Genomic DNA, 24,917 nt, shown 5'->3' with positions numbered 1-24,917 from the left:
CAGTTTTGACCCAAAAATGGCATAACCCCCATACCCCACCCTCCCTATTCACCTGATCTTGCCCCAGGGATTCTTTTTTTGTTTCCCCAGATGAAAAAAGTCCTTAAAGGGAGTGAGTTTTGTTGATGTGGTAGAGATGAAAGAAAAAATGGCAGGAGCACTAAAAGGCATTTTCTCAAGAGGTGTATTACATCAAATGGAGTGTACTTTTGCAGGTTTGATGTTTAAACATGTAAGAATATATACACAATTTTTATAAATAAATTCCATTTTGGGGGGGCTCCTCCCTTGTAACTTTCGTAAAGTTTAGGAAAACGAGCCTCTGAAAACTGAAAGACAATGAATTACATATACAGATTGTACAACTTTTAGAAAGTAATACTACCAAATTATGCATTATAGATATGTGAATGGTTATCTTCAAAACTAAATAAACAAACATAATTCTTAAAATTGGAATCTAAAAAGTTATCCAAATATTTTAATATTAAGTTACTTTGTTCCCACTTTTGATATCTTTGGACAACAGCTCATAAACTTTCCTTAATGCTCCTGGCTATTCAATTGTAATTGGGATGACCTTGGGAAAATGAAAACAAAAAACAAAAAAAAACAAGATAAAGTGATCCTTCTAGAAACACAAGAGATAAGAAAATTACCTCAAGAGCTTCTTTCCGCAGTAGGAAAAGAGAAACAAGGAATTGGGGCAAAATTAATTCTTCCGAAGAAATTTCTATTAATCAACTTTTAAAATATGCACGCAACAAAACCAAAATAAAAGGCTTTATTTTTTCCTCCCTAAATTTTTACCTTCACCTACCCACATACACATCAACTTTCATATTTCTAACATAGCAATTTGCTACACATCCTAATCATAGAAATGCTTTGCAACTGAGAAGAACTAATTAGGTTCTAACTTAGGCTCTTACTGTGACATTGGGCAATTTTCTTAGCTTCTCTCTGAGTACTAGTTCCCTCACCTTTAAATGTCTATTAAAAAATTGCCTTAGAGGGTTCTTTTATGAAGTACATAGTGGATGTGAAACACAAGTGTTCCTTTACTAAAAGATATTATTTAAATGTTTAATAATGATTACATCATTATTTTCCTTATATAAAAATATTTTATGCTCCCCAAGATCTCTTTTCTTTCTGCAGAGTTGTCTGTATATCTGCTATGGCCATTTCCTACCTTAACCCTTAAAAACAACAACAAGAACGTGAGAGAGTGTGCGAGACAGGGACAGAACCAGGGGCAGACACTCTGACTGACAAGTTGGGCCCAAACTTTTTGGAAATTTTACCTCCCTGAAATCTCTTTAAACACAATATTTCTTTACGAATTTCCTCCTGAGCTGATTACATTATTCTGGCCCTGTGAATTACTTTACAGCATCCCCTTTCCCATCAGTGGAAATGTTATCTGTATTTCATAAGCTCATTTCATCCACCCTTCAAAAAGCCTTTCCTAATTTTTCTCAACTAAAGATATTTCTTTTCTAAATCCTCATGGTATATGCTATCTTATTATTGACATTTATATTAAACATTATATTGCCATCACTTGTATAATTTTCTTACTATTTTATTTTCCCAGCTACATTTTAGGCTTCCTAAATTGTTTCTAATTTAGTACTTAATAGGCACCCAACAAATTCATGCTGAATTATGTAGAGTATGAACACAACATAAATCATAAGAGAGAGAAATAAAGTTATAGATTTTAAAATTTAAATATTTGCTACAGTCTTGTATCTTGTTAGGTTTTTGCTGTAAAAGGATCTGAATAATCCTGTCAATCAAATAATTTCTTCTATGAAGTAAATAAAATAAGCAATGCCTTTTGACACCATGGAATATGGAATATATATTAACAAAATAGGAATACAGAGAAAATTATATAAGACCAGAGAGTCCACCTTGCTGAAAGGTCCTAGTTATTAATGGTACCTCATTAACTTAGAAGAAATGATATTCAGAGGGAATTAATGCCATGATTCATGATGTCCTTGTAGCATAATAGGGCATAAATTCATGAGTAAATATTCAAAGAAATTTAATTTATATTATTTGACATAACAAATGACATCACATCAGCAGAGGAAATAATTATTTAAACTGATCAAAATAAAGTGAAGTTCTGGTCAAAACTAACAGAACAACAACAACAAAATCTCAGCCAAATAAAGAGATAAAACATAATAATGGATTGTGAATTATCAGGATGGACTGCTCCACAAGTGAAACAATTTGATTATGAAGGTATTTCAAATACACAGAGATAATAAAGTATGTAACCATTGATAATCTTTTTTTTTATAATTTGCAATGTGAAGAACATAAAAAGAAACCTGAAAGCAAAGTTACTGAAAATGACAAAAGATTAAAAGTACTAGAATTGTCAGTCTTAGAGTAACAAAGACCAGAAGATATAATACAGACATTTTTTATATAGAATAACAATATCAGCATCACCTAGCAACCTTGAAAATGCAGATGCCCAAGCCCACCCTAGATCTAAAGAAACTCTGGGGTGGGGCCCAGCAATCTGCGTTTTAACAACCCTTCTTTCCAGGTGGTTCTGATGCGCACTAAAATTAAGGTTTAATGATACAGAATACTGAGATCAAACAGGAATAGGATACTTGTGGCAGTTATAACAAAGTATCAATCTTATTCTTCTCTTACTTACAGAACTTCCCCTTTGTCCCATCCAAAGCTGAATCTTAACCCTAAAGTTATCCCAAATTCCTTTCAACTCCAATGTATATGGAAATACAGAATTAAGAACAGAAAGCATTTTCTTTTTATATTAATTCTGCAAAAACTGGGACAGAAGCATGCATAAAGTAATCTGATACTTTCAGCTACAGTGAAATCCACACATGTGGCTTGACTGAGGGGCACCTGAAGTTACAAAGGTCTCTGAAAATATTAAAAAATAAAGAATGCTGAGGTGAGGTTTTTAGGGTTAGTACTATTACTAACAAACCTGCCCCAAACTTTTCCCCAGAATGTTTCCAAATTTGGGAGAAGAAAGCTAACAGATAAGCACTCTTGGTTTGATATCTACGGGAGATTTCTGTGGTTTGTAAGTCAGAGGCCATAGTGCTGGGAGGTTATCTGGGAAACAACTATTCATCTTTCTCCTTGTGAGAAACCTCTCCCAATTTTGGTGCTGACAAACCCTGCACTATGTGGCAGCTAAGATATATGTACTGAGGGGTACATTTGCTTGTTCCATTAGTAATATATCACTCTTTTCCTCTATAATACTGTGACAGACTCTTAAAGCAAGCTGTAGGGAAAGCAAAAAAGTGTCTACAGAAAACTGCTAATTAGGTAGCTCTTAAAATAAGCATGGCTAGATTAAAATATAAAATAATCCAAACATAATTAATATTCAAGAAACCAGTCAGGGAAAAGAACATTATCCAATTCTTTTAAACCTTTGATACATACTCTATTTCTTCACATGTCATCACTTGTTGTTTTCAGGTTTCTTTGCAATTTCTTCACATTCTTACTAAATTCTAAAAGGAAAGATTACCAATACTTAGTGTATTTGATATACCAACTTGTGTTCATTAAAGAGAAAAAAAAAACCTCCCCCCAAAACCTCCTCTTCTAACTGGTGGTGGAAACGAAGGCATTCTCACAATTAGTGGCATCACCAGTATACCTCTGATCATTAATCACATATTAATCCACTGGATTGTTGGTAAATTTGCCAAGAATCAGGTGATCAACAACCAAGCTGTTCTCACTGATCACATAAAAAGAAATGGACTTAAACTAGAGAAAGGATATTAAGTTACATAGTTTTAACTTGAATGACACTAGAATGGACTAACCAGTGAAAAGTTGTAATTTTTCTCCTTTAAGGGAAAAGGAATCAAATATTTATCAAGCAAGTACTGGGCCAGGATAATATGGGAGTTCTGCACAGGCATTTTACAGATGTCATTTCACCCATGACACCACCACTGTCACCTCTAGTTTATAAAGAAAGACACTGAGGATGACAGAGGTTAAGACATTTCTCCTATGTTCACACAACTATGAAGTGGCAGGGCTAAGGTGCTAACTGAAGTTGGTCACCCAGAAACTTCATTTTCCCCCCAGCATCCCAGGTTGCCTCTCAGTGACGGTGGTCTACAATACAAAAGTGAAAAGTGATGGCGTCCTGTTCCGTGATTGTCTTTACTACTACTGGGTTGACTTGATGGGCACTGGACCTGTTCTACACGGATCTTCCCATTCTCCAAATCCCTCATTTTATGCACTGTTTATTATATTTTATTTTATTTTTTAAAATTTTACTTTAATCATTGTTCAAGTACAGTATTCTCCCTTTTATTCCCATTCCAGCCCACCCACTATGCACTGTTTATTTTGGCACTCAATCATATGCTATCTTAAATGTTAAATACATTCATATCTTATATCTGCAGCAACAAAAAATAGGTATCCAGCAGTGTCCAGACCCAACTGTGGGTTTGACGCCCTATGTATCTCAGCATCCCCCGGAGCTCAGCAGTGTGCTACACGGCAGGTGATCGGGATGTCGGTTCAGAGACGTATAGAAAGAAGGTGTGGCTATAACGTTAACAGAACTTTTCTACCAAGGAAAATGTGGAATTAGAGTCACTTATGTTTAACCATATCGCTACTATACATAGTCACTTATTGAATTTTATTAATGACCTTATAAGGAGACAGAAAGAAAACCTAAAATGAGCCAAGTAGTGTTAAAAATCTGCTAAAGCCAAAGTTGGTGCATTCATATTTAGTAGCTACCTAATGTCAGTGTCCTATAACATCATAAAGTTTTATTTCCTGGATTTTTAGTTGCAATGTTTCATAGACCGTAGCCTTTACATCTAGGCTGTGCAGCTGTAAGATGAAATACTTAAGTTCTCTCTTTTAAAAGGGAAAAGCTACTTGACTTTAAAAAAAACACATTTTTATATACAAGAAGTCAAGACAGAAATACCATCCAAGACAAAGATCAAACCGGCACACCTGTTACTACTTTTTAAAGTGATCGCTAATTTCCCCACGGCCACAGTAAAGCTTTCCTCCGCAGCTAGTCTCCCGAAGCAGCGACCTGTGAGCCGCGCAACCGACCCCACAAAATGACATTCAAAATGAACAAATGGTTTTTAAAGTGACAGTGGGGTGGAGGGGAAACGGACACTAGTTTCCAGGAACACGACGTTACGCTCCGCCGCCCTGGGTCGTAATTCCGTCCCCAGATCGGATCTGGGGAAGGCTCAGCCGAGGCCAGAGACAGCCTCGCACACGCCCCCGCCCGCATCTGCCTCCAAGCCCTCGTCCCCCGGGGCTCACCGCACCTGCAAGTCCCTCGCGCTCGGAGGCCGGGACCCAGAGGACCTGTCGCGCTCGCCCGGCTCTGCGTGGCCGCCTTCCGCCATATTTGACCCGCTCTTCTGCGTCCACAGCCGCAACTTCCGGGGACGGTTGCTTGGCAACTGGGGGAGGCGGTCCCCGAGCTCCTTCAGCTTCCTCCCGAGCTCGCGCTCGCCCTTCTTTTTCCGCGCCAGCCCACCTGTCCTAAACCCTTTTTTCCCTTCTTAACGGGAAATAATTGGCTCAGAGAATCTCTCCACAGAGAAGTCTCTACTTGAGTCTCTTGATTCCTCTGCGGAGCGTCTGAAAGTGATGTAGGCCGCCCTAGGGGGCACCGTAGACTGGCTGGTTCTTTTAACAGTGGGAACGTCCTTTGCATGTTTATCTCAGTAAGATTGCTGCTTTACTTTTCTAGTTCAAATTCTCTCATGTTTCCTACCAAGGACTGGGTGGCCACAAAGCGTGATTGATGTTGAGAATAAAGAACCTCGTAAAAAGCTCTTTGCAATCAGAACTAGAGACTACTAAATTCTCCTCATTGATCTGAGGTTTATGCAATCAGAACTAAAGAATGCTAAAATCTTCAGTGATCTGAGGTTTATTTAAACTCGTGTCTTATCCCAGGCACTTTATGCCCCCTGGATGCAAAGGTAGAGTAGTCCCGCTAGCCCTGGCTACTGTGGCTCGGTGGATTGAGTGCTGGCCTGCGGGCCAGGGAAATGACGGTTCGAAGCCCAATCAGTAGGGTACATGCCCGGGTTGCAGGCCAGGTCCCCAACAAAGGGCACACGAAAGGCGACCCCACATTGATGTTTCTCTCCCTCTCTTTCTCCCTCCCTTCCCCTCCTCTCTAGGATAAGTAGTCTCGCTCAATAGAAATACAAAAACTCAAAAACTCATCTTGACAACCTTACCATCTCGTGGGGAGGGACGTGAACAGATAATAAAATGCAATTTGCAAGAGCTTTGCGGGAAATGTGGGTGTAAAGAGAAGTATTCTGTTGGTGCCTACTATGTGCACCAGGCTGGCTAGGTGCATTCTGTGTGTAATCTCATTCATAGGGGCTCATTCATCGGCCCAGGTAAGTATTAGTATTGTTATTATTGTGTTGTACCTGAGGAAACCAGATGATGACTAAATTTCAACCTGCTGTAAATGGCGGTACCAGATAGTAAAACTTGCATTTCTTGTCCCAACATTCTTTTTAATACGTTTAATACAACATTCTGCCCTACCTGGAGCTTTTTTATGTCCCATAGAGCCAATGATATTTTTGCTTTATCTTAAAGGATAAATACTTCCAGTAGACTGTGGACCAAAATGCACCATAGGAAAAAGCATAGATTTGAAATATAATGTGTGTTAATAAACAACTGTGTGGTTGAAGCTTAGGAGAAATCATAAAAGATGGTTTGGGGATGGGGTGTGTGGATCCAGACTGCAGAGTAGGCTAGACAGATTCAGAGGGATGTTGCCTTAGTGAAGAAATTAAACATTACCTTCGGGCCAGTGATTCTCAAAGGTTGTTGCTGTACATTAGAACACACTTCCCTCTTCCTTTACCCCATGTACTCAGATTTAATTAGCATGTGGTGAAACACAAGCATTATATTATTTAAAATCCTCTCCAAGTGGACTTCAGTTCTGGCAAAGGCAGTGCAAATGGAACTGAACTTGCCATCCCACTCTCCCAAAATAATAAAATATGAAACATCTATGTTCAGACATTTGAGTAATAGGCAGTACAGGTCTGTGATTTTCCAGGGAAGGGACACAAGCAGGATGAGCTGTGTTTGCTGTGGTTTTCTGCCTGGAACTCTCCCACGATGCAGTGGGAATGAAGAATGGTGTAGCTACATTGGAAAATAGTTAGTGTATTCTAAAGTTAAATATTCAGAGTTAAAGTTAAATATGGCATAAGATCCAGTATTTCCACTCTTAAGTACAAGCCCAAGAAAAATCAAAATATATATTTACAAAAATATTTGCACCCAAATGTTCATAGAAGCTTTACTCATAATAGCCCCAAAATAGAAATAACCAATCAACAAACAATAGATAACATTTTGATAAATTCACACAATGGAATACTATTCAACAGTAAAAAGGAAGAAATCTTACACCATGGATGAATCTTAAAGACATTATGCTGAGTAAAAGAAGCCACATGCAAAAAGGTAAATATTTTCTGATTTGATTTATATGAAATGCTAGAATAGACAAGACTAAACTTTACTGCCAGAAAGCTGGTAGTTGTGTTAAACAAAAAACTTCTTGGCCAAGAGCTTTTCTGGAAAAAAAAAAGGTTTTATTGTGCCACATGCTATCCAGGAAAAGGACCAGGCACTGGGGCATGCAGTCTGAGCCACCAGCAAAGGCTAGCTGGGAAAGCCAAACCTGTCTGCTGTACTGCAGCTATCAGTGTTTTCTTGTCAAGGGAGTTTGGGGAAGAAAGATGTAAGTCCTTTTGAAAGAATTTACATTGGCTGTAGATAATGTGGTTGGGAAAAGGTGGAATGGAGACAGTTCTGGGATAGGTGCATCGCCCTTAAGGAAGAAATATTTGCTACTTTTGGATTGCCTGTGGGCAACAGTCTGGGAAGTTCATGCACAAGCAAGATGTGGTGGCCTCTGATGTTTAACTATTTCCTCTAGATAATAGCTGAAATAGCCAGCTGAAAGTTGCCTCAAAGTTTCAGCTTACATTAGGAATGTAAACAGTCTTTTGTTTCTGCCCTCAGAGGTTAACTGGTTAACCCCCCTGTCTCTCTTCCCCTGACAAGCCTGCTGTCATTAAATTAAGAACACCTTAGAATTTTTCTCTTATCAGTTGCTTGACATTGTTTCTTTGGAGAAGAATAAGCTTGGGAAGTTTGACCTAAAAAGGGACATAGGGAGCCTCTTGAGGTAATGAAAATCTTTTATATCTTGATTGTGGTAGCAATCACACAGGTATATACATTGTTAAAACCACAGTGAGCTATTTACTTAAAATTAATGCATTTTATTATATGTAAACCATACATTTATAAAGTTGGTTGAAAAAACCTCCCCAGATAATTCTGTTGTCCTGCCATGGTTAAGAACCACCAATCTAAGGCAATTGAGAGCTATTAATGGATTTTTAATTTAGAAAGATCATGGATGATGCATCACTGTTAATTGAGTCAGCTTTAGTAAATTCAAAGGTTATTGCAACAGTGAGGCATGATTTGGACCTAAATTTTATCAGTGGCAGTGAATATAGAGAGAAGTAATATTTGGTAGAGATGTTAGGGTCAGACCTAAAGGTGCTAGTGTCTGACATGTGGGAAATATATGAAAGAAAGAAGAATAAAGAATGACATCAGGGGTTTTGGTTAGATAATTTTTTTAATGGAACAACCTGTAAATTACTGAGTTGAAAGAGAAAAATAAACTTCAAAAGAAAAAACCATATGCTATGGCCATTTTGAATTTGAAATTTATGTGGGATCTAGGGTAAAAATAACTTCATGGTGCAATTGTAAATTTGGGTGTAGCTATGAGGAAGCTAGGAGAGAATTTTGGATTGGGGATACAGATTTGATGTTGACTGCATAGAAGTGATAGCAGAGTAGATGAGGCTTCCAAGGGCGATGAGGTGTATGAGAAGATGCAAGGACTGAGAATGCTCAGAAATGTCAACAATGAAGGGCTCAATGGAGAAAGGACATATGAAATAGACTAAGGAATACTCAGAGGTAAGATGAAGGGAACAAACTGAAAAACATTAATGACAGGGAGGTCTCAAGGAAGAGACTGGCAGTGTCATTTCTTACAGATAATTAAGTAAAGTTAGGACTGAAAAGTATCCACTAGACTAAGGAAAGAGGAGATTGCTGTTGCAAAGGCCCCTCCTAATTTCACAGGGATGAAAATCTACATTTTAGTGATTTCAGAGTGACAGCTCGGACAGTAAAGACTACATTTTCAATGTACTTAAAGTCAGCGGTGTACAGGAGGTGGCTTATACTGGCTCATGAGAGCCTATTGTTAAATTTTCAGGAATTTTATAGACAGTTGTTAAACACAGCTATTATTAAACATTAAATTATATAAACTTACAATGAAATCACACTAAAAACTAATGTAATACATACTCAAAAATCATTTCCTGATTATTTAAATACTTGTTATTATTATCTATGCTCTTGAGGCTATATGGAGGTGCCATATGAGGGCATGCTACTGCACACCTGCTTCTTACTCCACATTCAGTGACAATCTGGTGGCAGCTTGAAACTCACTATGATGGGAATATTGACACCTCCACAACTGGCTAAGAACCACAACTAGCAATTTGATATAGTGTTTTGTTGATTGTCTACTTTGGATTTAAGAATGTGGTGGGAAAAATGTTTATAATGCAGTTAAAACTTAAGAGTGTGCTGTGTCTATAGCTATTATATTGTGAATAGCAAAACAAAACAAAACAAAACAAAAAAGAGAAAAAAAGAAATTTTCTTCCAGAATTTGAAAATTATTAGCCAACTGAAGAAAGAAGCTGCTTATGTCACATGATTGAGTTACTGTATATGTTTGCATTGCTTCACTCACATCTTGTTAATGTGAATAAAAATGTCAACCAACACTCGCATGGCCCCTTTGAACTCCTCTTTCTCTTAGCTTGTGATGAAAGCTATGGTACCTTTTTCCATTCTTCTCCAAAGAAGTATGATCACAAGTACCTCATTCCCTTTTTATTCTCTATTTTATATTCTCAAGGCAGTTGAGGGGTTCAAAATCATGGAATTTATTCTGTAGGGATTACCTTCCAGGAGCTTCTGTCTCGTATTTGCTTTGACATATAATGTGTATTATTCTTTGGGATGCTTAAACGAGACACTTAATTTTAATGCCTTGTTACACTTACTTATTTTCCTTCATTAGACTGTAAGATCATAGAGGCCCTGGGCCATGTCTTTATCTCTTGTGCCTTAATATATATCCTGGAACATAATATGTCCTTTTAATAATGAATGAATGAAGGAAGAAGGGGTCCATAACTCAAATCCAGGTTTGACTTTCTTAAAGTCCATTTTCCATTCATTGAAAGTCAAGCTATAACAAAATATATCAACAGAGATCTTCACCATATATGGGTAGGAGAGATAATAAAAAACAGGCCTATTCATCTTGGACTAATAAACTGTATTCAATTTCAACTTCCCAATATAAATGAAACTCACATAATTTTACTTAATGGAAGGCATGATCAGAGGTCACTATGGTATACAGTGGCTTTATTTCATCCTTTAAAATATTTTAATCTTGATTTTTTATTTCTGTTTTAGATTTTAGGCAGAGGGGAAGGGAGAGAGATAGAGAGAGAGAGAGAAACATCAATGTGAGAGAGGAACGCTGATTGGCTGCCTTTCATACGCACCTCAACTGGGGACCAAACCTGCAATCCAGACGTGTGCCCTGACTGGGAATCCAACTGGTGACCTTTTGGTTTGCGGGGCGATGTCCAAACAACTGAGCCACAGTGCCTGGGGAAAGCTTGGCTTTTTAATGTTTATGGAATATAGAATATTCATAGTTGCTTATTTTCATGGTATGTTATTTCATGGAATCTACATTCTGGGTTAGGATTATCTTCATTCTACAGAAGTAACTGCGGACCAGAGAAATAAGATGAATTTCCTTATATTATCCAGCTATGAAGTGGCAGAAATAAGTTTTAAATTCAGGCCCAATTACACTTAAAGTATATGCTTTTTCTCTGTACGATCTATGTGTCATCTGGGAGCTTTTTTGAATCTCCTTACATTGGTGACTGTTCCCATCCTGAAATTTCCTCAGGATAATCCTCATCATTCTCTCCTTACCTACCTGACCATCCCTTTTGAGCTTCCCCTAACATTTCATCTCCTGTCCACCTTCTAAATTATGTTCCCTAGAGTTCTGCCTTCAGCCTCCTATGTTCTCACTGTATATGCTGTCACTACACAGTATCCTTCACTCTCATACCTACCATTTATGCACAAATGGGAACATGCTCATTGGGCAGCTCAGTTATTTTGCTTTTGTGTGCAAGTCTGTGAATGACCACACGAACCCATGAGTATTGATTTGGGGTTACAAATACATTTTATTGAGTAGGTGAACTTGCAAACATGGAATCTATGGATGAAATGGGGTATAGGACAAGGGGTGCCTGGGGAAAATAGGAGCAAACCCACACAGCCCATGGTTTGGAGGATAGGGGAAGTGGACAATATGACTTAAGATACTTTTCATAACAGAAAAGTATCAGCTGGTGTAACAGCTGAGCTACTGCCTTGGAGCAGGATGGGTGTTAGTTTCAGGATATATCTTGACTTGTGAAATAGCAAAGGAGGTGGGTCTCCCCGCATTATTGAGTGGCTCTTACCCTGACTGGGGATGGCAGTTGAATAAAGGTAAACAATACAGGAGAACTGACAAATGTAGCTCACTGTGGGAGGAGTCAGAGATGAGGTCACACAGGAGGCTCCAGATCAGGAGTCAAACTAAGGGCAGGCAGCCATGAGGGGATTTGGTCATGCGACTTGGAAGGGAGTGGAACAGCCTTGAGGGAGGAATGATGTAGCAGCCGTGTGAAGGGAGAAGTAACCAAGCAACTATGTAGTTTGTAGTCGGGGACTGGGTCATGCAGCCTGGTGTGGTAATGGACAAGACATACTGCTGCTCTGATCATGCCTGCTCTAGCTGACTCCGAAGACTCTCCCCTGCAAGACATTGACCTTGCAAACCCGGACTCTCTCTAGACTCTTGGTACTTATGTCTTTCCCGAACTTCACCATGATCCAGTGCACCATGGCACCTGCTTTCCTGGATCGTAATATGGAGGCTAATGACACCATACCCCAGATACTGGAGGAGAGAGCTGCTGTGAGACTTTGTGCAGCTGACTTAAGATAAGGAGATGGGAAACTTTTGGGGCTTTTGTCTTATAGCCTTTTAGGGACCAAGGGAAGTGCTGGGTCTTCTGGGAAAGGAGGGTTCAGAGCATCAGTGCTCTGAGTCCCCCCAGCATCGGAATATTGTAAATTAAAACTTGTTCCTTCCAATACTGATCATTGGGTCATCCACTGAGGCAACATGGATGTGCCCACTGCCTCAGTTACACGAATAGAGGATTTCTGCTTTTAGGACTTCCAAATCTATTTTCCAATACTTACTTTTTACCATTACATTTCATAGTGTTCTTTTAACTGTTATTTTTATTTGGATATCTTAAACCAAGCTTTTTCCCCTCCTCCAGTCCATTTCCCTGAATGTTCCAAAGGTGAGGGAAAGAGAAAAATGGACTTTCTCGGCTTATATATAGGACAAAGAGGCAACTGCCTGAAAGGAGGGAGACAACCTTTGTTCCTGGAGATGGGATAGAAAGGTGCTGGGTTTTCACTCAAATCCTGTGGAATGTAACTATATGTCCAAGGCCACAGGTTCTCCGGTGTCTCTTTTACAACCTGGAGGTGTCTCCACAGTCCTGGGCCTCTTTTTCCCTCACCATGTAGACACATACCATGAGAACTTCTGGGTTTCTCTCTCTGGATCTCTTCTTATATATAAAGTTGTAAATTAATTTCCCAAGACTTCCTCTTAGGTCAGGATCGAAACTTGTTTTTTAGCAGAATGTATTCAGAAAGCTCCAACTCTGTATAATACAAAAGAGATCTTCTCTAAGCTCCCCAGGTCGATGACTGACTATGCCAAAAGCGATGTCATCCTCTCTGACTTACACCTTACCATCCTCACTCCTCAAAAATGTCAGAGGCTGATGTCCAAGCTTGAGGTTTATGTCTGCTGTATTTTATTAGGTTCATTACAAAGGCCTCTATTTTTCTGTATTATCTGCTAAGGGTTTTTAGAGTCCAGGGAGGTTTTGGCATCTGAGGTTACTCAGAGAGGTTCACTGGGACACTAGTTAGCCTGTGTCTTCTGTGGCTCCCGCTCCGCTGTGCAGCACTGCCCCCAGGGTAAAGGTGGGATTTCTCCCTCTCCAATCCCCAAATCCAAATTCCCCCTCCTTTATTAACCAGAACAGTTGTTTCAAAATAATTATACCTGAGAAGTCCCTTGTGGTTTTCAGGTCTATTATCAAGCCATTACTTTTTAACAAATTCCCTTAGAAGAATCCTGGCGAATCCAATCAGTTCAATCTTATCAGATTCATGCATTTTTTTTATCATGTAGTGACCTTTGAGTTTACTTCCTGATTGTTCTTGGCTTTGTGAAATGTTTCTTGGCCTATAAATGAGGTGTTCTTGTATTTAAAAAAAAAAAAAAGGAAGAAGAGAAAAGGGAAAAAGAAAGGCATGTGCAATGCAAAGAAAGTTCACCAGAGGGAGCACTAGCTCACAGATTTCAGTTGTAATTTGAGAATCCCCTCCTGCTTCACATTCTTTCCAAGACAGGATAAATATATTACTGTGATTGTTATTATATAGAAATCAAATTAAAATCAAATTTGGTACAAGTGAGAAAATGAGATAGAAAGAGAGCATGAATTACTGATGTGAAGTTCTTAGTTGTTGTTTCCATTCATTTCATAATAGCTCGAGAAAGAAAGTTGAAAAAATAATTTAAAGCACCTAGTGTAACTAAATTTTATTAATTGATGTGATTGCAAATTTTAGCTAAACTATTCCTGAAACTTTCGTCTTTTTGGGAAAAGCACACTCTCTCTCTGGAGCTTTAACAAACAACCCAAGCTTTGTTTCTCCATTACCCCAGGCACCTCCTCCCCAATCCGCCCCCGCCCACCAACTCCCATCCTTCATCCCTGTCTCTTAACCTCAAGATAGACACTCCCATTCCCCACTGTCAGAGCAAGGACCAGAATTAGGGCAGCACACGTGAATAACATAACGCAATATATGACATTTCACCCTACATTCCTCCTCTGACAGCGGGATCCTCCGTGCCCAGAAAGTGAGCCTGGGAGTTGAATTTACATTTCGTAGAACCAACAGGTTATTCCTCATTGTCATAATGCAGCATAAATCTGAAAAAAGGAAAGTCTTGAGATTTTTGAGCTATGAGACTAAAACAAAAATTGTGTTTGGAATAAAAAGAACTGTCTGGCTTTTGAAACTGGGTGAGACTTGCTTGGGCCTGTTGCTGTTCGGCTCTGACTACAGCCAGGAAAGGACGAGGTCAAAGTTAAACAGCTTAGATATTATTCCTGTTTACGTTTCTTTGCGCTTTACAGTAGAAAAGATAGGGGGAATCTCTTGCTGGTTCCCTCTTTCAACTTTTTATTTGTCTTCAACTTCTTGCCAAGTAACATGAATAAATCTGATCAAAAGGCTTGACTTCAGGCTCTCATTGTTCTCCAGCCATCAACAAAAGCATCAGCGAGTTTCTTCAGACTAAGCACAGCTATATAAACAGTGTCTGCTCCTGGGAGTAACAGCTTAGACAGAGGGATTAAAGGAACATGTCTATTAAATAAGTAAGTATAGCCAAAGTAAGTGGATGCATTTAAGGCTGCATGAAGCAGCAGCAATGGGTATTTCCATTGTTGTTGCCCAGGCACAAGTCAGAGATGTTCAAAGAGCATCACTGACTACAATGACATATCACCTAGGGAGCCCAGGGGTAAATAATTCATTAAGGCCATTAAGGTAAATGAAATATGCCAGGGAAATTTAAAAGACAAATACTGCTTGGTATCATTTATACGTAGAAATTTTTAAAAAAGAAGAAGTGGAATTCATAGAAACAGAATTGATGGCAGTGGCCAGATGCTGGGGGTGAGGGAAATGGAGAGAGGCTAACAAAGGGGCACCAACTTTCAGCTGTAAGATGAATAAGGACTGAGTATCTAATGAACAACATGGTGAATATAGTTGATAATACTATATTGTATAATTGAAATTTTCTAAGAGAATAGATCTGAAGTGTTCTCTCCAAGAAAAAAAAAGAAAATATGTAAGATCATGGATGTGTTAACTTCATTGTGGGAATTTTTGCACTATATATATATATATACATATATATGCATACCATATATATACATACATACATATATATGCACACACACACAGAGAGTCTGTCCAGCAGGTATCCAGCTATGTAATATAAAAAATAGAGCCCTGGCTGGTGTTGCTCAGTGGATTCAGCGCCAGCCTGCAAACAAAAGAGTCACCAGTTTGATTCCCAGTCAGGGCACATGCCTGAGTTGTGGGCCAGGTACCCAGTGGGAAGTGCACAAGAGGCAACCACAGATTAATGTTTCTGTCTCTTTCTCCCTTCCTTCCCCTCCCTAAAAATAAATAAATAAAATCTTTTTAAAAAATAGAGACATTTTTGGAGGAGCTACAAGATACAAGAAACATTGTACATAGGACAACAACACCTCAGTCCCCTTCAAAGTAGGCACCTTCACACAGTTCTCCCAATTGCCATCAGCTGCCCTATCATATTTTCCTGAATCTCACTGACAGTCTGAAATCTCTTCTTTTTCAATGGTGATTTTAGTTTTGGGAAAAGCCAAGAGTCTCAGGGCACCAAATCTGGGCTGCAGTGGGGGGAGCTGAGTGACCTGGGTGATTTGATGTTTTGCCAAAAAACTCTGCATAAGACGTGACATGTGAGTGGGTGCATTATTGTGATGAAGCTGCTAATTGCCCACAGCTGCAGCCTTCTGCATCATCCAAATAGCTTCCACAGAGGAATGTTCAAGCTTAATGCAAAATTTGATGCAGTTTCATTGCTCTACTTGCTCAGTCATTTTGAATGTGATGGCCACATGGTACACATGCTCATTCAACAGTTCTACTGCCCCCACTGACTAGTACAGTGAGGTCATCATTGTTCATGCACATGCATTCCAGTCCACTCTCCTTGCTTCTAGGTTACAGCCATTAACAATGGCTGAACTTTTTGTAGGCAGACTATGTAAAATATATACCCAAGCATCAGATACACTTTAAATATCTTAAAATTTTGTTTGTCAATTACCCCTTAATAAAGCTCTGAAAACAAACAGATAAAAATTTATGCCAGAAAACACATTCAAAGGATTCCTTTACTTTAAGGATGTTTAAGTACCAAAGTCCATATAAACAGGAGACATAAATAAGGAATAATTATTTTTATTTCAGGACTTTTTGTTTACTTTCCAAAAGGTTGTAGTTTTTTTGGTAGCTTTTATAAATAAAACAATTCTATTGAATGTTTATTTATATTATAATTATAAAACTTTGTGTACATTTTAGGGATATAAGTATTGTTAAAGAAGTGACACTGTGTAAATATTTTTATATTCTGAACATTATATTTTTTTGAACCTCTATATCAAGCCCCATTCTAAGTGCATCATGGATATTAGGTTGATTGACACTGGACTGCAGCCATTAAAGCACCAAAGGCCTTAAAAATACGATGAGTCCTCACTTCACATTGTGGCTAGGTTCTATCAATTTATGTGAAATGATGTATAGCAAAATCAATTGTACCATAAGCCAATGGAAATAAACACAAGTTAAGTTCCTATTACATCTCATCCACATTATAAGACAACATTCAATGAAATGATGTTATTTGAGGACCTGCTACATATATCTATCTATGTCCTAAGACAGCTTGGACCCTTAACAAATGTGCTTCAGTATATCTTAAAGGGAGACTGACTTTACTCACAGATGGAACAGAGTGGCTAGATTATCATCCAAGGAAGGCTGGGGATTGACAGTCTCTATTCTCCCCACTCCCAACCTCTACTAATCAGTCATGCTTCCTAAAATTCCTTTCATTTGAATCACTAGACCATTGAGTTTTAGAACTCAAAGGAACTTCAGCAATTGTAGCTCCTTTCTTTCATTTAACAGTTGAGGAAAATGAAGATGTAAGAAGACTCAAACAGCACAGATGGTGAGTGACAGAGCTAAGGTTTTGGGTGTCCCCTAGTTATGATCGCACTTCATCAACAGAGATGAGGCCTGGCAGCCACTTGTGTGACCCTGACCCTTGAACATGGATAAATGGGTTCACGTTAGTCACTCTGGCTTGGCCAATCTTGTTTCCTCCTGGAACGTGGAGATGGGACTCAGACTTGCTTAGGCTGCTCGAGAAGCTGGAATGGAAACATGCAAACCATAGGCAGCCATAGAGGCAAGAATCACAAAGAACTCTTAGGCAGAGAGAAATAACAGAAGGAAGCAGACTTCCAGATAAAAGCAGAGGTGATGTGTGAGTACCTTCTGGGTTTCTGACATCTGTCACTGCCTGCTCCATTAACTTTGTGTCAGGTCTCTCTGCATGGAATTCTTCCTTGAGAGATGGGCATTATTGTCCCCACGAACACACGCACACACGAACACACATGCTCAGAGCAGGTGAATATGTGGCCATGTTACCTCGCTGGTTATGTGGAAGAGGCAAGTTTGATAAGAAGTCACTGGCTACAGATGCTGGTACTTGTTTTCAGATATTGCGTCAACATAGCACACCCTGCCCTTCCAATCTCCTGCAGCACAGCTGGTTCCTGAGCAGATCTCAGAGGGGGCAGAGAGCAGGAAGCTCTGAGGGCACTGTGCATGCTTTAGGACATCCAGAAGTCAAGGGGACATGAGAACACAGTGGAAGGGGAGAGTGTTTTCCCCTGTGAAAATATTCTCTTATTTGTTGTATGTATCTATTTTTTAGTATTCTGTGTAAACTAGTTTAAAAACAACTATGAAATACATGGAGATGGATAAAAATCATTCAACCAGGGTATAAAGCAAACATGAAACTCTTTTCCCATGCGGGGCACACCAAATGCACACTCCTGAGCTTCACTGCTGAGCTTCCCAGAGAGCTTGCAGATATGCCTCAGGCCATTGCTCCCTCAGCTCAGGGGGCAGCCAGGACCCCCAAATTGTCACTTTTTTCAGGACACCTGACTAGGGTGAGGCCTGAAGCAGGACACAGGAAGCAGCTTTGGAGGCTGGAAAGGAGCAAAGGCTTGTGGCTTGTGCAGTGGCCCCCCATTTTTATCTCCATGTATATTATTATTTAAAAATTTTGGACACATGAGTGTAATTACCTGCTAGATCATCCACATGGAGATATGTGGTAGATACATGGAAACAAGGGTCACAAACTTAAAAGAGATGCAGGCATTTTCAGACCCATTTAGGTTTTGGCATTTACTAGGCTGGGGTATTTTGTAAGATTTGACATTACTTTTTACTTACCACAGTGAACAAAACAACACATTAAAACTCACTTCCAGAATTACCCAAAATATTTTTAACATGAGTTATTTTTGTCATGTTTCTTTCACTGTCAAATTTTCGACAAATTTACCCAAAATACCAAATTCTCACTATAGAACTTAGTTTATATTTATATAACAGAGTGCTCTAAATTTGATGTTCACAAGGATACCTTCCTCTAAGCCCTAATGGTTTGTATCTTCTTTTAAACTTACTTGTCATATATTCTGGAGAAAAAAATATTGATGAAGTACTTATAAATTCTTCCTCATTTCTGTTATCGTGGAGCAAATCCATCTTGTAACCAGCAGTGGCAAATCTACTGAGTAAGGGTTTCTTGTTCTCTTCAGACATGACCAACGGCACCTTTCAAAGTGACAGCTGGCTGTGGTTGCTTCACGGCTTTATAACGAGTGTAGCTGCTGCAAGCTGTTCTTTGAGCTCAACATTTTGACTAGTGTCTGAAGGTCTTTTTTCTCCTGTACCTACTTCACCATTTTGCTTTTGCTTTTAATCTTCATTTGGGAAGGTTCTCATTCACAAAACCATTTTGGAGACCACCTTCAGGACCCAATATCAAGTGATTGAGATTCATATGCAATCATATTTTATTTTAAAGAAAGTTATTGTTATTATATTATGGTTGTCCCAATTTTACCCATTTTACCCCTATGTCCTCCTTTCCCTAGTCCACCCTCCACTCCTATAGTCAACCCCCACACTGTTGTCCATGTCCATGGGTCATTCACACATGTTCTTTGTCTAGTCCCTTCTCCTTCTTTCCACCATTATCCCCCTCCCCACTCCCCTCTTGTCGCCATCATTCTGTTCCATGTTTCCATGCCTCTGGTTCTATTTTGCTTGTTAGCTTATTTTGTTCATTAGATTCCTCTTATAGGTGAGACCATATGGTATTTGCTTTTCACCAACTGGCCTATTTCACTTAGCATAATTTTCTCCAGTTCCATCCATGCCGCAACCTTGAAGGTAATTTTCCAAATATGTCCTTTTGTCAAGTTCACTATCTATGTGTTTAAACTTTTGTGAAATTCCAGTTTTCTTTTGTTGACGATGCTGGTTTTTCTGAAAGGTTCTGATTGTTTCCTTCATTTTCCATTTTAACACGTTTTATCACACTGTAACAGGATTGAATAAAGGTCTTGTTTTCCTTAATTGTGCTCTAAGTGTTGCACTCATAGGTTGTTTTCTTGATTATTTGTATCGGAAGATGATGGACTGGAACAGACCTGTGGAGTGTGGGGTAAAGTCACAGCCCAGTCCAATGGACTTTTCATCTTGAAAATAAAATCTTGGTTTACCTCAAGGAAAGGGAACTCTGTACTCTGGAGCCACAGCTGACCCTGGGGAAGTCCGGCTGCCTGACATCCATTTCCCTCCAGTATCCCCTGACTACAGAAAGTGTGGGCAGCGGCCAGGTCCTGAGAAGTCATATCCCAGATGCAAGTGACATCCATGTACCTCAGTGTTCCAGGGCTGCCATGACAAATCATTGCAAACTAGGTGGCTTAAAATAGTGATTTATTCTCTCACATTTCTGGAGGCCAGAAGTCTGAAGTCAATGTATTGCCTGGGTGGTTCTTTCTGGTGGCTCTGAGGGAGAATACATTCCCTGCCTTCCTCTGAGCTACAGGTGGTGGCCCTCAATCCTTGGCATCTCTTGGTTTATAGGTACCTCACTCCAACCACTGCCTCTACATTCACATCACATTCTTCTTTGTGTCCCTATGTCTTCTCCTTTTCTGTCTCTTTGAAGGAAACTCAATTGGATTTTGGTCCCATCTTAATCTAGGATGATCTGATCTTGAACTTTATATCTCCATAGAACATTACTTCAAGTAAAATCACCTTCTCATGTTCTAGGTGGACATGAATTTTAAGAGGACACTATTCAACCTAATACACCAAATACATAGTTCTGTCTACTTGGGGCTGATGCATCGTTTTTGAGGCATCCAGACAACTTGGAGGGTGACTGCTTTAACAAGGCACATGTACTTTTACAAATTAGAGGTTATTTAGCCTGTGAAATAAATGGTATGGAAATGTTAAGTTGGCAATCCATTCACATTGTCAAGACAATTTTAACATTACAGTTATCAATGAAAGAAAAGGAAAAGCTATTCCATTAAAAATAGGCTCTCACCTATGTGACAATCTTTCCATGGTTGTAAAATTCTTTTTTTTGTGTATTAGTGCAATAAAGTTGTTCATCAATGGTGGCCATCAAAAATTATATTAAATCATTTTTAAAATGTCTTGGTTAGGAATTACATACAGCCATTTCAAGTGTAAAATCACATATGTATTAAAATTATATTAGTTGCAGCAAACTTACAAATACATTAAATATTTGAAAGCAAATTTTGAAGCTTAAGTTCAATATTTAATATCTTTCCAAATACTGTATAGATTTTAGTTAATTTTGAAACATAGAAGAAATCATGGTTTTTTGGTACCAGTTTGCGCATAGATGCTCCTGAATCCCTTCCAGTTCACCACAGAGTGCAGGGCCATGTTTTTGCTGTGAACCATAACTTGAAAAGCTGTAACATGCCTGAAAGACCTCTCCATGCACAAACAAATGCATTTTTGTTTATGTGTATACATGTATGTAATCACACATTTATACTGTAGGTAACTGTGTAACTGTAAAAATGTGTGAGAAATACGTAAAACCACATTTTAAAATATATTTATTGTAAAATTTAAAAAATTATATAATTTTACATAAGTGGAGTAGTAGTACACATATAGTACAAAAACTGGCTTTTTTCTTTAAAGACACAGTTTACTCTTCTTACAAGTATTCATAGTGCTACGTCATTTTGAAAAATTGCTGCAGAGTATTCCACTTAGTATGGCTATGTTGATGACCTGTAATTTATTTTATCAGTTTCCTAGTAATAACAGCTGGATTGTCAGACTTGTTTTATTTTTCCTATCACCAATAATGTTATAATTCATATTAGCAGAATAAATTTCTAAAAGTGGAATTGTGGTGTCCAAGGCCATGTGATTTAAATTTTTGATACATATTCTGAAATTATTATCATACTTTAGCACCCATTTATTCTCTAACTTGCAGTTTAAGAGGTAGCCTGTTTTCCTACACAATTTGCAATAGCCTTTTGAATTGTCAGTCAGAGAGCTGGAAAGTGCAATCCTCTTTATGGGTGAGAAAATAAATGGGAGATAGGAGAAACTAGATTGTTCATACTAAATAATTTTATCATGGTCATTTGTAAGATAAAACATAAAAACTGAAAAGCAATTTAGCTCTTAACTATTCCATGAGGCAGTAAAAAATGGGAAATTATGATCAATAATTTTGGTAGGTAAACCAACTTTGCCTTCACTTTGAGAGTGTTTTATCTAATACCATAGCGAACACTGACAATGAACTGGTGTCTGTCACCCTCAAAGGGAAAACTGCAGCCCACAGATCCTGGGAGTGAGAACTAGCAGGCCAGGAGTACAGGCTTCTATATCATGGGTCTTTATGAACAGGGGTATCCAATCTGCAGCCCACGGGCCGCATGCGACTCAGGATGGCTATGAATGCGACCTGACACAAAATTGTAAATGAACTTAAAATATTATGAGATGTTTTTGTGATTGTGTGTCACAATGTATTTAATGTAGGGCCCAAGACAACTCTCTTTCCAATTTGTCCTGGAGAGGCCAAAAATTCGGACACCCCTGATGGTGTGATTTGGGGCAAATCATTGAACCATCTAGTCTTTCTGTATATATTTTCTCATGTTTATAAAGAAAAAAGTTAGGACCTCAACACTTTAAAAATATTATGAACCTAGAAATGTCTAAATGCAATCAATATTGCCATTGATGAGGATTTCCAAAATAAACCCTTCTGATTTTAATTCTCCAGTAGGTGGCGATATTAAAACATTCAAAACAGTTGCTGATCTAGTAACTGACAGCAACTCTCCAGAATTTTTTAGAAATAGTCTTTGACATTATAGTAACATTTAATGTTATACAAAGAGTACATTTATAAAATGTATTATGTTATATTCAACATATTCACTTAGGATATTGATTGTTAATTTTTGTGTGTATAAAAATCACATTTCAAATCCAATTACTTCAGATGACATGATTTTCAATCTCATAGTTTCTTTGATTCAGTTAATTTCATAAACAGTTTTGTTTTTAACTAGAGACTAAGAGTAGATATAAATTAAACTTTGTTTAATTAAAACATTAAAAACACTGCAATAAGATAGTTGAAGGGGAGCCTCAAATAAAGTCTCTGGATATCTTGTTAGAAAGTCAACTTTTACTACATGTGTAATTATACAGAAAACTCAGGACACCAACCAAAAAATTGGAAGTTCACAAAGTTGCAAGAGTTAATGTGATCTTCCAAAAATCAATTGCATGCTAACATTAATGACATGGAATTAGAAAATGGAGAGATAAATACAATAATTTAGTAATAAAAGTCTTGCATACATAAGTAGTGATTTATCTTGGAGCATAAAATATATATTAACAAAATATAAAAACAGCAGGAAAAATTAGGGAAGACACAATTACAGAGATTAAATATAGTAAACATAAAAATACTGTCTATGTCATGCATAGATGACATGTACACACACATTAAAAGATTATATGAAACATTTTATACAAATTGACAAGAGTAAAAATCTGGAAGAAACAGGAAGCTAGTACATAAAACAATTTTTTTAGGATAGTAATAATGGGAAGAAGGCCCGGGCAGAAGGTGAGGCTGAGGCGGTGGAGATAGGGAAAGGAGCGGGCTGTGAGTGACAGCGAGGCACGGTGACACATCAGGCGGTGCTGTTCCTCATACACCTCGCTGTGGTGAATGACCACAGGGTGGTGGTGCAGCAGGGGAGCGCAGCAGCGGCAGGGTTGGGAAGGGAGTTGGGGGGGTGGGCGGTAGAGATCCTGGGTCATATTCTCAGCCTGAAGCTCAAGCCGCAAACGGGCAATGGAACCCTGCGATCCGACTCCACTTCCCTCTGCTCCTTCCGAGAGATGTGGTATGGTGTGTTTCCGTGGGTGCTGGTGTCCTCTCTCCTTGTTCATGTCCACGCTGAACTTCTGACCTGTTTACCCTCAGACGTCACAAATACGGTGCAGCGGTTGCTGGAGTGTGCTGAGCAGCAGCAGGAAAAGAAATGATACCGTTTGAAGCCCTCTCCTTGGGCCTGGGACAGATGTTTTGTGTGATGGTGGTCTCGTTTTTACAGGCTTTATTTACTCTATAGCGTACACCCTTATGCTATGATGTGGAACCTAAGGTTTATAGAATCATCGAAAATAATACAATATGAAATGTAGTGTTTTCTCAGTTCTTCAAATGGAAGCAACTTGGGTGAAAAAGTACGTGAAGAAAGCCTCTCAGCCTTTCCGAAGCTCCAGGAATTGAAAATCGTTTTTTGGACTCCTGTTGTTCGCAACCAAAATAGATCAGGTTTTGTTTTGCTCTGTTTTGGTACTTAATTTAAGCAGTTTTACAGGCGCACATTTACCCCAAGCCAGGTCGCCGACACTTCTGGGTTAGCAGTCTCTGCCCTGAAATTTACAGACGTCTGTGAGATAGTGCTGTGTTGCACATTTCAGAAAAACTATGGAAAATATTGGTTTATTTCAAAATACTGGTTTATTTCTGAGGAGAGTATACTGAACAAAAAAAGTTATTTAATTTAATCTTGATTAAAACTTGATAGACTCTTCTTTGGCTACATCTTCCTGATAGTAAGTGCTAAATAGGTAATGTTCGAGCATGGATTTGTGAACAAATTTGGTGAAATAAAACAGGAAAAAAAATCTATAAAAAAGATAATGATAATTAACTTACTCTATGCTTTACAATTCCCAAATGCTTTACAAAACTTTGTAGAAATGACATAACTGGAGAACAATGTTCAGAAGATCATTAAAATAGAAAAAAAATCATTTTAGAATGGATTATTATGATAAAGATGTTTTACTGTCAAAATGTAGCATGTTTACAGATTCTTATATGAAATATCTGTGTTAATGTAGAAACACTTCTATAAGAATTGACACTAATGAATGCTACAAAATGCATAAACAAATGTTATTAATGTACAGGTTAGAAGATTTAAGTAGGGCTATTTGGTGTTACTTAGAAAAATCTTGACATTTTGCTTTATCTTAAAAAACCAAAAAGATTCAGGTTAGGAAGGAGGCATCACTTACAGAAAGGATTGTCACACATTGTTTCTTTGGCAAGATATGTAACTTGCTGTAAAAATTTTAAATAGGACAGACAATACTCTGAG

At 38.4% G+C, this 24,917-nt stretch overlaps 1 protein-coding gene and 1 pseudogene across 2 annotated transcripts in view; one reads left to right on the top strand and one right to left on the bottom strand.

The window, feature by feature from the left end:
• UBXN2B (UBX domain protein 2B) overlaps positions 1-5,454 on the bottom strand; it is a 34,218-nt gene extending 28,764 nt beyond the window's left edge. For both annotated transcript variants that reach the window (XM_045861252.1, XM_045861253.1), the window contains exon 1: positions 5,361-5,454. In XM_045861252.1, coding sequence (XP_045717208.1) covers positions 5,361-5,441 — 81 coding nt within the window. In that variant the 5' untranslated portion in view covers positions 5,442-5,454. The remainder of the gene's footprint in view (positions 1-5,360) is intronic.
• An 18,189-nt stretch (positions 5,455-23,643) lies between these two features.
• Positions 23,644-23,876, top strand: LOC123833378 (annotated as a pseudogene).
• Positions 23,877-24,917: the final 1,041 nt, after the last annotated feature.

This window comes from Phyllostomus hastatus, unplaced genomic scaffold (assembly GCF_019186645.2).
Source record: "Phyllostomus hastatus isolate PE091 unplaced genomic scaffold, TTU_PhHast_1.1 phas_scaffold_21, whole genome shotgun sequence".
Lineage (NCBI taxonomy): Eukaryota > Metazoa > Chordata > Mammalia > Chiroptera > Phyllostomidae > Phyllostomus > Phyllostomus hastatus.
The sequence above is the reverse complement of the archived record's forward strand: the minus strand, read 5'-3'. Positions and strand labels throughout refer to the sequence as shown.